At 34.6% G+C, this 14,543-nt stretch overlaps 1 protein-coding gene across 2 annotated transcripts in view; it reads left to right on the top strand.

The window, feature by feature from the left end:
- LOC111058491 (U4/U6 small nuclear ribonucleoprotein Prp4) overlaps positions 1 to 14,543 on the top strand; it is a 35,601-nt gene that overhangs the window by 3,187 nt on the left and 17,871 nt on the right. Inside the window, exons 1-6 of one of the 2 annotated variants that reach the window (XM_039427562.1) lie at positions 2,440 to 2,642; positions 3,637 to 3,845; positions 4,959 to 5,163; positions 5,960 to 6,090; positions 7,649 to 7,853; positions 8,937 to 9,116. In XM_039427562.1, the coding sequence (XP_039283496.1) occupies positions 3,650 to 3,845; positions 4,959 to 5,163; positions 5,960 to 6,090; positions 7,649 to 7,853; positions 8,937 to 9,116 (917 nt within the window). In that variant the 5' untranslated portion in view covers positions 2,440 to 2,642; positions 3,637 to 3,649. Of the gene's footprint in view, positions 1 to 2,439; positions 2,643 to 3,636; positions 3,846 to 4,958; positions 5,164 to 5,959; positions 6,091 to 7,648; positions 7,854 to 8,936; positions 9,117 to 14,543 lie in introns of those variants that run through there. The other variant, XM_022346027.2, reaches the window with a different exon arrangement.

The raw sequence follows: 14,543 nt of genomic DNA, 5'->3' as shown, positions 1-14,543 counted from the left end.
CTGTCGGGAGTGTACGAAAATTAGAGTGGCCTCAACTGTCGCCTAACGCAGGCGACATTTGAGGCCACTTTTTCAGGAGTCCTCTCCCGTCGTAGGTCTCGACTGTCGGGGCTGTACAAAAATTAGAGTGGCCTCAACTGTCGCCTAACGCAGGCGACATTTGAGGCCACTTTTTCAGGAGTTCTCTACCGTCGCTGGCCTCGAATGTCGCTGGTCTCGACTGTCGGGCCTGTACAAAAATTAGAGACTCGCTTGCAGCAGGCGACAGTTGAGGACACATCCTACTGCGATTCCAGACAAAATACATTTTATAATGATTATAACTTCTGATTTGTTCAAAAACTAAATAATGGAAACTTCCTTCATAAAAAAAGCATATGAACTTTGAAGGTAGATAGTGCTTATCCTTGAAGGATTTTCAGAACGATCATCTTTGTGAAGAATTACTGCTTAATCAGTCAAGTATTTCAAGCGTGATGAGCTCACATACAAACAGACAGAAAGACAGACACCATCTCGTCTTATAGATGGATAGAAGATAGATAAATATTTAGATTTGTCAATGAAGGAGGCATAATGCAGTAGTAATGGATTCCCATTACTTGAAAATATGTTTAGGGACCATCATCCAAGTACTGGAATGTATATGACTTGACCACCTTTGTTGACGAAACTCAATTGGAAGAAGGTAAGATGCTGGTATCTTTATTCTACATGCTGAACTTTCAAAGTTACACGAATTTAAAGTTATAAAGAATTAAAAAGTTACAAAATTAATAAGCTTCAGAGAATAGAAAAAGGTTATATACAGTAGTATGAAGCTTAGAGTGATGAACAAATTTACCTTTTTATATAATCTAGGAAGTTGATTTGAAAAATCAACAACTTTACATAAACATTCTTCCTTAAAAATATTTTTAACTGTGTTTTTGAGGGGGCGCGACAGTCGAGACCGACGACATTCGAGACCTAAGACCGTAGAGGACTGTTTTACAAAACAGTCCTCTACGGTCGTTGGCCTCGACTGTCGGGAGTGTACGAAAATTAGAGTGGCCTCAACTGCCGCCTAACGCAGGCGACATTTGAGGCCACTTTTTCAGGAGTCCTCTGCCGTCGCAGGTCTCGACTGTCGGGGCTGTACAAAAATTAGAGTGGCCTCAACTGTCGCCTAACGCAGGCGACATTTGAGGCCACTTTTTTAGGAGTCCTCTACCGTCGCTGGCCTCGAATGTCGCCGGTCTCTACCGTCGCTGGTCTCGACTGTCGCAGGACTCTTCTGTCGTTTGCCTCGTTTGACATCGACCCACCACAAGACAGGAAAAACACTGCTATGACCTTCGAAGCAAGAATCTTGACTTGCCAGAACATAGACTGAAGAAATACAGCTGCTCACCAACATATGCAGGATCATACTTTTTCAATTTACTGCCGCGTGACCTGAAGGACATGGATGACGAGGCAGCATTTGCCAGAGGCCTAAAGTCATACCTATTGGCCCGACCCTACTATGCAGTATCAGAGTATGTTGAAGAGCATACATTTCAACATATACGACATGCTCATGGAGGAAATCACCTCACCTGCCGTGAAAAATAATGACGACTCCCCAGCCTTCAGACTGTCAGGAGGGCAAATACAAGTAACAAGAACATCTTTGTTAATTCTCTGCCTTGCCTTCTCCATTCACTGTCTTCCATGATATTATAACGATAAAATATCTTATATTTTTTATCATTCAATTATAAATTCTCATAATTGAGATAGAATATTTTGTTACTTACTTCCAGGGCTATCTATATCAAAGTTGATATTTGGGATATTTCGTTCATCAGATAACAATCTGGCAACGTTGCGGAGCTAGAAAAGGATAGCCCTATCTGCTTTGTCGAATGATTGACAAGGAAAGCAACACCAATGTTAATCGAATGCCTAACGTGGACCTCACTATACAGTAGTCCAGTCTAGGAAATGTTATGAAAAGTTTTGAAAACAATTTTTTACCCCGCAGTTCTGTTTAGGGTAGTAAGGAGGTATACGTATCAAAACTTCCCACCCCTACTTCCTGTGCTAAGGGTCCAATGGTGGTCCAATGTTGATAACATAAAACATTATAGGCTAAAACATTAAAACACATTAAAACATAGGCTACAAATAGGCTAAAACATTATAACATAAAACTCATGTTAGTGTAAGTGCTGATTAGTGAACCAGTGAACTTACATAAAGCCATATTTCCGTTTGCTTCGATTTTGTAAGCTTGAGCTATTTTGATGACAGAATTACTATACGGTACTTAACAATCATTGGCCACAAGTCAATTTAGTTTACTTTAGTTTCTGATTTTTTTTTCTTGCTCCCAAATCGCTCTAAAACACCCTTTTAGAGGCTAAATTAGAAAATATTTTCCTTCCTGGAACCCCCTCATACCCACCAGAACACTACGAACCGGAACCTACCACAGTGAAAAATAAACTTCTGGAAAAGCCACTTTACTAACTGCAGGATTTTTACGAGGATCCTCTTTTTGGGAGTCAAGCATCTCCACAGCGTGAATGACCATGTAGGTTTTACTACTGTGATCACAGAATTCCGACACTCCCTATCTAGAAATTCCAGTCCTAGGCAACGACCTCAAATATCAAGTAAGTAAATAACCTCTATTGTTACAAAATCGAAATCAATGAAAAAATATATTTAAAATAGTAATGAATAAAGGTGGCTAAGTTTTGTAGCATCCAAATGACATTCTGCTACCGAATATTTGACTCAAGTTTGGTAGGTCACTAAACGACACTCTAGCCACTGTTTTACTCTGGTGGAGTAGAAATTTTTACTATTATTTGTTAATAATGCTTGAATACGGTAATAAATGTCAGTGATAAATAAATCTCGAGTTTTAGGTCTCTGGCACTTACATTACCGGTATCTAATCAGCGTAAAAAGATTCTGGAATTAATTTTTCGAAGATTCTATAATTATGTATCGTAACGTTTAGTCTCAATGGTAGTCTCTTAGTCTCTAAATTTAGTCTCAACAGTAGCAAGCATTCAAAAGGCAAACCAGTCTCACAAACTCAAGTTATGTTGTGTTACCTATAATATTTTATCAACCAACAGACATTAGATTTTACTAATTCTGCGCTAAATTATGTTTATTCTTACACCATTTATCAATGCTCATGGCATTATATTCTTGAATCAGTATTTTAGTTTGCATAGCACTAATTCTTTCTAAATAAGCTTTTTCATTTTAAAATGATTTATCCTCAAAATACTGGTTTCATATATCGACTTCTAAATTTGTTCAGTATTGATGCCAGTATTGGGGCGTATATAAGGGTTAGCAGACCCCCCCCCCCCGAAATAATGAATATGAAGAAAAATCAGTACTGTAATTATAGATAAAAAGTGCAGTAATTTGAATTTTTGACGGCAAAGTAAAAAGGACGTTCAGCGCAAATTGCCCTTTGAATATTAGTAGCAATGCTGATATTAAGTATTATGAGTATTATTATGTATGTGAAATCACTTAACCTAACATTAACCTTGGCCCCGTCAAAAATATATTCTATATACGCCACTTTATTGTAATAATCGAGCAGATATTATTCTCAATTAATCATATTTTTTGTTTCAGATATTGAAAAACAATGTCTGACGACGAAGAAGTGCTGTATGTGAAGAAACAAAAAACGATTCATTATGGCTCGCTTGAAGAACAAGAGAGACAGCGCCTGGCAGCCATTGCTGCTTCCGGCGGTTCTCAGTTGGAAGAGAGCAGCAACAGTCCTGGCAGTCCCGCTGGTGATGCCTCTGGCATGCCTGGAAATGTGCACACCCATGACGGTAACAAATTTACCCCAATTTAAATTAAAGTATAAATGTTAGGTTGAGCTTATATGATTCACACATAAGTCTTACTTCAAAATAACTTTGAACAGAAATTTTGAATTTTCCTGATTGATAAAATTTAAACAAAAAACCGAATAAACAACTACTCATCACAATTGAATTTTTGCAGCAGAATGCTATGCCAAAAAACGCCATCATAATAGAATGGAAGGTGGTCAAATACGATGCAAATAGCTGAACTTCCTTATGTATAAAAACCGATGTTCTGCTGCGGCTGTAATTGCTGCAAAATTGATGCAGCTCTTAGCTGCCTGCCTGTGTGTCCTACCCTAATGTCGCATCTACATGTTGGCCCAGTGCAGGCCAATGTTGGCCAGCGCCAATGTGTGGATGAGTGAGTGGTTTGCTAGCGCTGGCCTTCACTGGCCTTCGTTGAATTACCAGGCTGGAGCAGGCTGGGCCAGCGACTGGGCCAACATGTAGATGCGGCATAAAGTTGATGTCTAGTCAAGTGTCTACGCTACTATACTACTCAACAGGTATTCCACCCCCAGATGGCTCCTGGTTTTTAAATTTTAGCCTGGGGCTCACGTTCATTCAATTCAGTCGCTGCGAGTGAATGAAATATTTTTCACTAAAATCAGTCAGACTTAGTTTTTGTATCAACTATTTAGTAACTACTTCTGCGTACTATTATTTTATTTCTGTATCAAGAATTACATGGTTTGAATAGAAACTATTTGAACCAGTAATTTATTGAAACATTTTTAGAAACTAATTTGAAGATTGATAATGGTGTAACAACCGAAACTGATTGTGTCGATTTCAAGTAGTTTTTATTCAGTATTCATGTGGTAGTATGGATATCAACCAAAACATCACCTTCACAACAGTACAATAAATCTTTGGTTTAGTCTTTATTCACTCAAACAAAAATCAGTGTTAATCCAGAACACTAAATTCCAATAGCCATTCAGACCAGACAAAAATGGGCACTTCTATTCAAGTGCTAGTTGGTCTTGTGATTTTATTACTTTCGATACTTTATTACTTTATGACTTAAATGTCTTCGAAATTCATAAATGTATTTTGATGTTGGTGTTGTAGAGTATATGGAATTGGAGGATGAAATATCACGGGATAAGCAAGCTCTTCTAGAGGAGTTCGAGAGGCGGAAAAAAGCGAGGCAGGTGAATGTTTCGACAGATGACTCTGAGGTCAAGAGGAATCTACGTCAACTTGGAGAACCCATCTGCTTGTTTGGGGAAGGGCCAGCCGAACGCCGAAGTAGGCTCAGGGAGCTACTTTCCAGGTGAGATATAACACATTTATAAATAAATATACTTACCTCATCTCACACTACACATGCAATGGTCACAGACTTTTGTGGGCAACGCTACAAAAAGTAGATTTGACGAAATCTGTTTATGAAAAGGATTATTAATGTGCATCCTCATACTCCACTTTAATACTAAAGACATCATCTTGCAGCTTTGATTTATTGAAATTGTGACCTTGTAAATTTTCAATTGCCTTATCAAATCTGGGTAAAAGGTCTGCCACTGACAATATTATTTTTTATTTTCTGTTGTTTTTTTCCCATAAGTGCAAAAACTCAACTTAGTAAAGTGCATCTTAGAAATAATATAGTAAATTCCAGGAATAAGACTCAGTTTTTGTTGTGAAACTTCAGCAATCTTGCTGTATTCTGCTATAAATTGGTTTACATCAACAAATCTGAATTATGTCAAACTAAATTGATATTGATGGATCTTATGGCCATCTATATTATGATACGTAAAGACAGCGATGCCTATGGTCTAACTGAAGTCTAAAGCATCGAATGAATATAGTCGATTTGATAACATACTATTCACAGTAATATAATAAAATGTGTGTTATTATTAGTACTTATCAGGCAAGTTTAGTTGGTCAGAGGTTTCTACAAGGTATAATTATCTAATTGTTTAGTATAAAGAATAACTGCGAAACGTCAAATGAGGTCATCCCACTGAATCAGAATTGTGCTTAGTAGCATTTAAAATCTCTGGAAGAATAAGTAAGATTGGTTTAATACATTTTTTAATAGAATCCAATTAATTTTGCAGGTTAGGAGAGGATGCTATCCAAAGGAAGCAGGAAGAAGAGGAAGAGAGACTACAACAAGAGAAAGATCAGGAGACCACTTGGTATCACGAAGGTCCCGAATCGCTCAAAGATGCCCGTTTGTGGATTGCTAGTAAGTTAGTTCTTTATTTCTAGTCTATTACGAAATACTTTTCTATAATCATTGTATTTCTCATCGCTCTTACTTTACTTTTTCTTGCCTCTCATAGCATGCACAGCAAAGCATTTAAATCTTGGATATTTTAAATAATACTTTCAAATAATGTTTAATTGGGGGATGGCCCATCTGAGCATTGTTCTGCTTCAATAAGACATAATGCTCTTTTATTACCGTAACTCATATTGTCCAATGTTCAGAACTCACTTGAATTCAAGTGATATAGATTCATTGAACATTGTAGTGTTACATTAATTATCATAAATGAATTAATAAAATAAAATAATCATAATTAAATATTTTCATAATCAATAGTATAAAATGAGATAGATGAATGTTGGTAATATTGTTTAGGTAGTAATCGTAGAATGGAGACAGCTGTTTTTTAGAGGGAAAAGGAAGGTGAGAGGAAATTGTAAAAGATATGGCGGTAGGCTTGCAGAATAATGTGTTATGTGTTTGTATTGGAGGTTTTCATCACATTTGACTTCTTTATTGAATAATAAATAAAAAATTGTGCTTCAATTGGAAAATGTCGTACTTTGATTTGAATAATGTTACAACATCTATCTTGATTTTCAATTGCTATCAATAACTATTATTTCATCAATATCCATACTATTTATTCAATGTAAGCTAAATCATTTCAAAATTCTAACAATTCTAAATCTTCATGTTGCTTTGAAGGGTGTTTTTACATTCTAAGACTTTCTAAGCTGAGCACGCTTTGATCGCTCATTAAATATGAATCAATAACAGTAACCATTACGAATCATTAAACCAGCTACTAGAATCGTTTTGATTAGTTCTGTCTAGTGCTAATCTAAGGCCCATAAACAATCTAGTTTAAACGGAAATTGATGAGTTGTTTGTTTAAACCCGGAATGTCAGACCCAATTCACACAGAAGTGACGATGGCACAGACTTAGCGCTAAACTCCTATATAAACGTATGACCCAATGCAAACTGAAGTGGCGTGGAAGTGTGACAAAAGTCAGCGACACGTCCGTGCCATATGCCCCTTCTGTTTGAATTGGGCCTAACAAATAAGACCATTTATCTTCTAGTAAACCTAGCGATATCTAGATGGTGCATAATTGGCCTTATTGTGATATGGATCCGCTAATGTAGATTACACCTGTATGACAACACTAAGGCTGGCCACTAATGCTAGAACATGCATGTTTGTCATGCACATACACATGTTCATCATCAGTGAGAAGCTTCTAATATAAAATAAACAACCAATAACAATAAATAAACTAGGCGCTAGAAATTACAAATAATAATGATAGAAAAATAATTTAAACTCAAATAGAGCAGCAAAGAAAAAATAAACAAAAAATCAGAGATACAAAAACCTAACCTCTAAAATTTTGCTCGAAGCGTTTCGCTGTGATCACAGTTGTGATGACACAATAATTTATGATGACTGTGTATCATGCATGTTCTATCGTTAGTGGCCAGCCTAATGGTATTTCTTATTCAATGTTGTTTTTGTTTTAAATTTGAGATTACTCGTTACCACGAGCCAAGAAGAGGCTGGAGGCTGCTCGTCAGGAGGTGCAACTGGCTGAGGCCACCCTCACCGCTCGAAGGCAGGAGCTGCAAAAGCATCTGACCGGCCTCTCCATCTACTGCAGTCAGATTGGAGACACGCGGCCGCTGTCCTATTGCAACTTCAGCCCCGATTCAAAGATGCTCGCCACTGCCTCCTGGTAGGAGCTCCCCTCCCTCATTTCCAATTCACATTATTTCGTTTGTTTATAATAGTGATTATAGTTATTAGTGGCTTTGATAACTTTTTAAAAGTCTAAGGCCCGGTTGTACAACAGCCGGTTAAATTTTAATCGTGATTAATTTCACGAGAAACAATCAGAAAAGGCGTTTTTGAAAAGATGGCTTCTCTTACTGGTTCTCGTGAAATTAATCACTGTTAAAATTTAAATGGCTGTTGTGCAACCAGCACTAAAAATTTAAGTACTCGTATATTCGAGTTGTTATTAGAATAAATTTACTAATGTCAAGCTACTATCATACAGTCATAATAATATTTTTTTTTCATGCAAGAACTCTCCCCCATTCACAGCGTGTAGTCTTCTCAAGGGAATTCCACTTCATCTATAAACTGACATTAATGTAATAATATATCATTACATATTTACATAACTGTGTGATGCAATGTGGAAAATAAATTGATTTTATACTTTTATATGAACTTTGTTTACAATGGATCGAAAGTTTTCGAATTTGTCGAAATGAATTTTGGGAAAAATACCGCAGTTCACAACTGAAATTTTAACATTCAGACCAACTAGTGTAGTTTGGATTTTTTCTTTGAGAGAATTTATTGCTTATTCAAAGTGTACCTGATACCAATGTGTTTCAAGTGACTTGGCCTATGTGAATGAACCAGAAATGCTTGAATCAAAGGAATTACTTGAGATGGATGATAATACCCAAAACTGCCCTTAAATGGATGACTGAACAAATTCTAATAGACTTCTTCATTCTTTAAACTGCAGTTTTAGAAGTACAATAAATTTTGAGCAAATGCCCATTTTTCCTTCTACAGTGTATCTTTCACCACACCAAATGAAAAAAAAAATGTATGTACTAATGAAGTATTTCAATAGGGCTGATTGAAATAATAGTTACTGGAATGATAGTTCATTTTGGGGAAACATACTTGAAAATTAGTTGAAAGCCGAAACTAGTTGTTGTGTTTTAGTGTTTACATAAAAAAGTTATTTAAAAAAAGGTTACTATGAAATTATTTCGTTAATTAATTTGAATTGCAGGAGTGGCCTATGCAAACTGTGGTCGATCCCCAATTGTGAGCTGCTGAAAACGTTCAAGGGTCACAACTGCAATGTGGGTTGCATCACGTTCAACCCGCTTGCACTCAGTGACCAGGAGTCCATCTGCGCCCTCGCCTCTTGCGCCGTTGATGGCTCTGTCAAGCTATGGACACTCAACAGGTAATAAGCATGTTCAATAGGCATTAGTATATTGTTCATTATTATAGTATCTTATACAACAGTTTTATAATAAGGGTCTGGGCGTTATAATTGAGTGAGCGAGCGTGTCTTAGACATCCCACGAGTGCAGTGCTTCAAACACCATATAAAACTGTTGTATACACTATTTTATCCACGATCACTCAAGTAAAGTATCACATTGCCGTCCTTTTGTAATCTTAGAAATCAACCAACTAGCCTATTTGGTAAAAAATTGAAATTACAATACATAGGTAAAAAGCTACTCAGAGAGAGTAAACATTAAACTTGAAATGAAAATTTGAAGTACTGAAAACAAGACAAACTGAATACTTGACAACTGAAAACTTTACATACTGAAAACATGACGTACTGGAAACTTGATGAACTGAAAACTTGACGAAAAGAGAACTCGACAGACTGAAAGATGGAAACTAAAATCTTCACGAATTGAAAACTTGGCATACTGTAAACTTGACATACTGAAAACTTGAGGTACTGAAAACTTTGTCAAATTGAAACTTGCTGCCAGCTTCAGAAACCGTGTTTTAATGTTGATGCACCAGCATCGGAAACCATGTTATAATGTTCACATTAGTCGTTGATCTATAATGTTCACATTATATTGTCTTTTTCTTTAGGGCTACTTTTAACATAAGCCTAAATAAAAATATAAATCTTGAAAATGACATCAGTAGCCGAAACATGTCGTGACAAAATAATTCAAAAGGGTACTCAGATTTATATTTTTATTTATGTTCACATTATAGTATACTTTTGAAAATCCATTGCAAAAAGACCCCTGTTTTGATTGTAATGTAATGCTTTCATTTTAACATTGTCGTAAATACGGTATTATTTTTCAATTTTTAATTTGATATTTGATAGCTTAATATTTTGATTCGGTAATTTGAAATTGGTGGCTATTATTGCCAGTTGAAGAAAAATGTAAGAAGAAATTATTTTTGAAAATCACTTATAGTATATATTGCTATTAGTCGTCCTGTATTAGCCATCAACATAATATTCGATTTATTGCATTATTCGGCAATTCGTTGTTATACTTTTGAAAAGTAGAACTTGATGTACAAGGAGTGTACGCATTTACCATTTGAAATATGAATGGATGAACGTTTTGAAAAACTTTAAAATTAAAATATTCAAATTATTTCCCTATTTTATATTGTTTGTTTCTACTTACAATAGTGATAATAAAAAAACCAAACATAAAATAGTATAATTTGCATTACAAAAAATTGAGCAAAGAAACATAAATAGAGTAAACGATTATATTATTTATTCCATCTTATTTAAATGAACGTTAAACCTACTAAACATGAATATCTTAGATTTTTGTAGGTTGATAAAAAAGTTGATCAATATGATCATTTTTATTGAATTTAATTCTCAATTATGCAGAGTATTTTTGGTATTAGTATATCTGTAAATTCAATGAAAATACAATTTACATTGTAAAATCCTTCAAACTTTGTACTTAATAAAAATCAAGCTGATTTATGTTAGATTATAATAAATTTTCTATTCAAGCAACCAATAAAAATTTCACGCATTCCACATTCAGCGGTAGTAATTTATTGTGCATATCTTCATAATATATGAACAAAACTTTACCGTTTTTACGGTAAATTTCGTTGAAATATACATTTATGCAAGTGCATTCTTATTACATTAACAACACTATTAAATTCTCACATATTTATCAGATGAAATTAAGATGAATTACTGTTCTGAATAAATACCGTATCAATTTGATTTAAAGCTAATCAAATAATTTTATTTTTTCAATAAATAGCCTAATTATTTCTTATTCATTCAGTTGGTAAAACAGGTTGAACAGATTTAGAATAAGTTCTAGCTTTTGTGGTTTCAGTACTAGAAGTAGATGTACTTTGAATTGTTTCTTTTCCCTTTAATTTGTTAGGCTCTGCTGTTTGACTCATCAAAGTAGCTCTTCCAGTTGTATTTCGACTATATTCGTTCGTAGCATTGTTCTCAGCCGAAATTGTTCTGTTCAACGTCATTAATTTTTCAGTTGTATTATTCATTATCAGTTTCTCGTCTTTAAGGTCATTCTTCTTAAATAACGATGTTACCTTGTTACTAAAATGCTTCAGCGTCTTTTTCAGACTGTTCATTTTTTCATTGTTCATTTTATTATCTCCATTTTCTTGCTGTAATAAGTTTTCAGTCACTGAGCTGTCACCCTCCTCATTTTCGTCATCTTCATCACCATTATAAAAAATATTGTTGTTTACATCATCTCCATCATCATCAACTTCGGAGGTAACTTGTAACATCATAGTATTGATGATTATCAAATGCAACAAAAAGTAAAATTTTATTTCCATTCCGTAGTTGAAAAAACGCAAGCTTCAATTTATTATGAAAAATTGAAATTCAGTTATTACTTGTAAGTAAGTTTATTAATCCCCATAACCCTAAATAACCTCTAAAAAGCTGTTTACATGTTCTAAACATCTCATTTTTATTGAACATGTGATAGCTGATATTGCTGCACCATTGCAATGTGACCACAATCTTTCTAGTTAAATTATGATTATTAAGAAAAGATACGCTTTTCAGAATGCTTATTACATTATTATGATGTAGTGTAAATAACATGATATTCTTAACAAAACAGATAATATTCAACTTTGAAATATTATAGTATTTACACTATGTCTGTGTCTACAACACATCTTACTCTAATAAGAGAAGGCTGTGGTAACGATCGCCTTGCAGTAAAGGAATGAATCATCAGACTTGAAGCTGTCGAGACTGATCAGTCTCAGTTGGATAATACTCCTTTGTTATTTTTCTGCACGGATAAAAGTTAATTTGTATGGCTTTTATTGGTGGAGAGTTCCTTGCTTGAAGCTCCGACCTCGCCTGAATATATAGTTCAGGCCATTGAAAATTTTTCATTGATTATAATAATACATTTTCATAATTGAGATTAACAATTTTTTCATAAATGATATTTCTACGTTGTAAAAATGATCTATCAGCGCTGCAGAGCCAGAAAAGGATAGCACTATCTGCTTTGTTGAATGATAGTCAAGGATAGCAACACCAATTTTAATTAAATACTGCCATTATAAACTGGACCTCAAGCAAGCCGTAATTGTAAATTAGGAATACAAACCGCGCAGGAGCAGTTGGCTTTCTTCATCCTCCACCCACCCTCGCATCAAAAAACTAGGGATCTACTGGTCAGTCCACTTCTGTAAATTATCAATGTCTAACAATCATCACCACAAAATTAAAGTTTTTACTAGATAAATTGTTATTTAAAAGTAAAGTTATATTTACTTTATAATAAATATAAGCAATATTTTACAAATAGCTATCCTTGTTTATTTGATAACATCGCATTGCTTCATGCAATAGGCTATGTTTTATAAGTAAGCAACGAAATTGATATAATTATGATGATCACGCTATGATGTTATTTTTAATGTGTCGCTTTACTTCAACAATAGATTCTAATATCTAATGGCAGTCTACCACTCACTCATAATGTCACACATCCGTTATGCTTTTATTGTGTGGGGTGGGTCCTGCAGAAATTTGGAGAGACGGTTTAAGCTCCAAAAAAGGCTGTAAGGGCAATTAAAAGAACTATGCCAATAGAGTCATGTAGAAGCCATTCTAAAGAACTAGGTGTACTTACCGTTCCATCTATTTATATCTATGAGTTAATTATCTATATTAAGAAAAATACTACGTCCAGAAATGCCAATACTCATAGATATAATACAAGAAATAGAGAAGACTATGCTTTGCCGTGCTACCAATTTCTCCTAAATAGGTTGGATAGCATTTCTCACCTATTAACCTAAAGGAAGCTATCGGCTCCAAAATAGTAGATTCTTGATAAATTATGAATGGATCTATTGCTTATGAATGAGAAATCCAGTTTTCAGAGCAAATCAACTTATAAGAATTTTGGCAATATACAACACAAATCCACAAAACAATACCTTACACACTTAAACATCTAGCATCATTACAAGCTAAAATACTTATCCAGTTATATAGTTGAAAACAAGGGCTATAGGCTTGTAAACACACAAATCAAATTATACAAACTTAGAACACCATAAAACTGTTCAAATCTCAAATTAAAACATTAAAAATTTTACTTAAACAGAAAAATATTCAGAGAGCACAAAATTAGAACACATAGCCAGCCACCATTTTTTAGAGAGAAGAACCCCAAAGTACAGAGCAAAGCCACACCTCAAACCAGTGACTACGTTATGAACACGTCACCGATATTAAATTCCAAAAAATTATAAATTACAAGTTCAGAATTTACATTTTACATTTGTTCTCAATAAAACTTTATTTCGAAACTGTTATTTTTAATTCATATATCCTCTATATTTATAATGATCTATTTATCTGTTAATTCTGTTAACTCTGTTTCGGTGATACCATGGAATGTGCAACACAATTATTTATGATAAATTCTCAGTTAAAAGTTGTCCGCATATCGATTACTCTGATATTTACTATCAAGTTTTATAGATCTCGAATTAAAGATTCGATTTTAATCGAGAAAAATGTAATATTACAGCTTCAAAATACTAAAATCAATCACCTCAGATTTAGCTTTATAATTTAAGGAAAATATCTCAACAGAAAGTTTAATATATATATAGAATAGTTTTTGAAATTTCACATAAATTTAATAGATAGAAAAATTCAATTTTTTATTGCATAAAATTGCATATTTAGTATGTTGAACAAACAAAAATGTTTTTTTAAATGAATTGATGAATTGTTACATTTAATTTTCACATAAAAATTCAATAAATCAAAAAATGTTCATTTCTTTCACTTATTGACGCGGTTAATTTTATTGATGCAAATTTTGGAAAACTGTCCGTTAAGGCACTCAGTATGAATTTCAGTTAAGTGTGACTCCAGTGTGGTGGATTCACGGAGGATCGGCAGCCTTGATTGCAGGTTGATTTGGTTTGTGCTTTCCTCCCCTTCCCCCTCTCCCAAAGAGGCAAGATAACCTCTCTCCCTCACCTCTCCTTCATCCTCCCCGTTTATCTTCCAACCCTTCACTTCAAGAATTGTGCTCGAGAAGTCAACATCGTTTCGTTTCATTTTCTCCTGTTTCCGTGGCGTTCGAGCTGAACACAATTACCTCGTACCGTTTCATGATATATGTGCAATATCATAATATAGGCCTACACATAAAGACAGGATATCGTGACGTTTTCGTGAATTAAATCTTAACTGTACCCCAATCCATAGGTTTGGGGACAGGACGGGATTACCACCAGTGTGATGACATCAGTGTTGGGCTGATCCGAATACTTGTAGTGTTGGGCTGATCTGGATGTACGTAGTGTTGGGCTGATACTTGTA

This window comes from Nilaparvata lugens, chromosome 4, assembly GCF_014356525.2.
Source record: "Nilaparvata lugens isolate BPH chromosome 4, ASM1435652v1, whole genome shotgun sequence".
Taxonomy (NCBI): Eukaryota; Metazoa; Arthropoda; class Insecta; order Hemiptera; family Delphacidae; genus Nilaparvata; species Nilaparvata lugens.
Note: the sequence above shows the minus strand (reverse complement) of the source record. Positions and strands in the feature narration are given on the sequence as shown.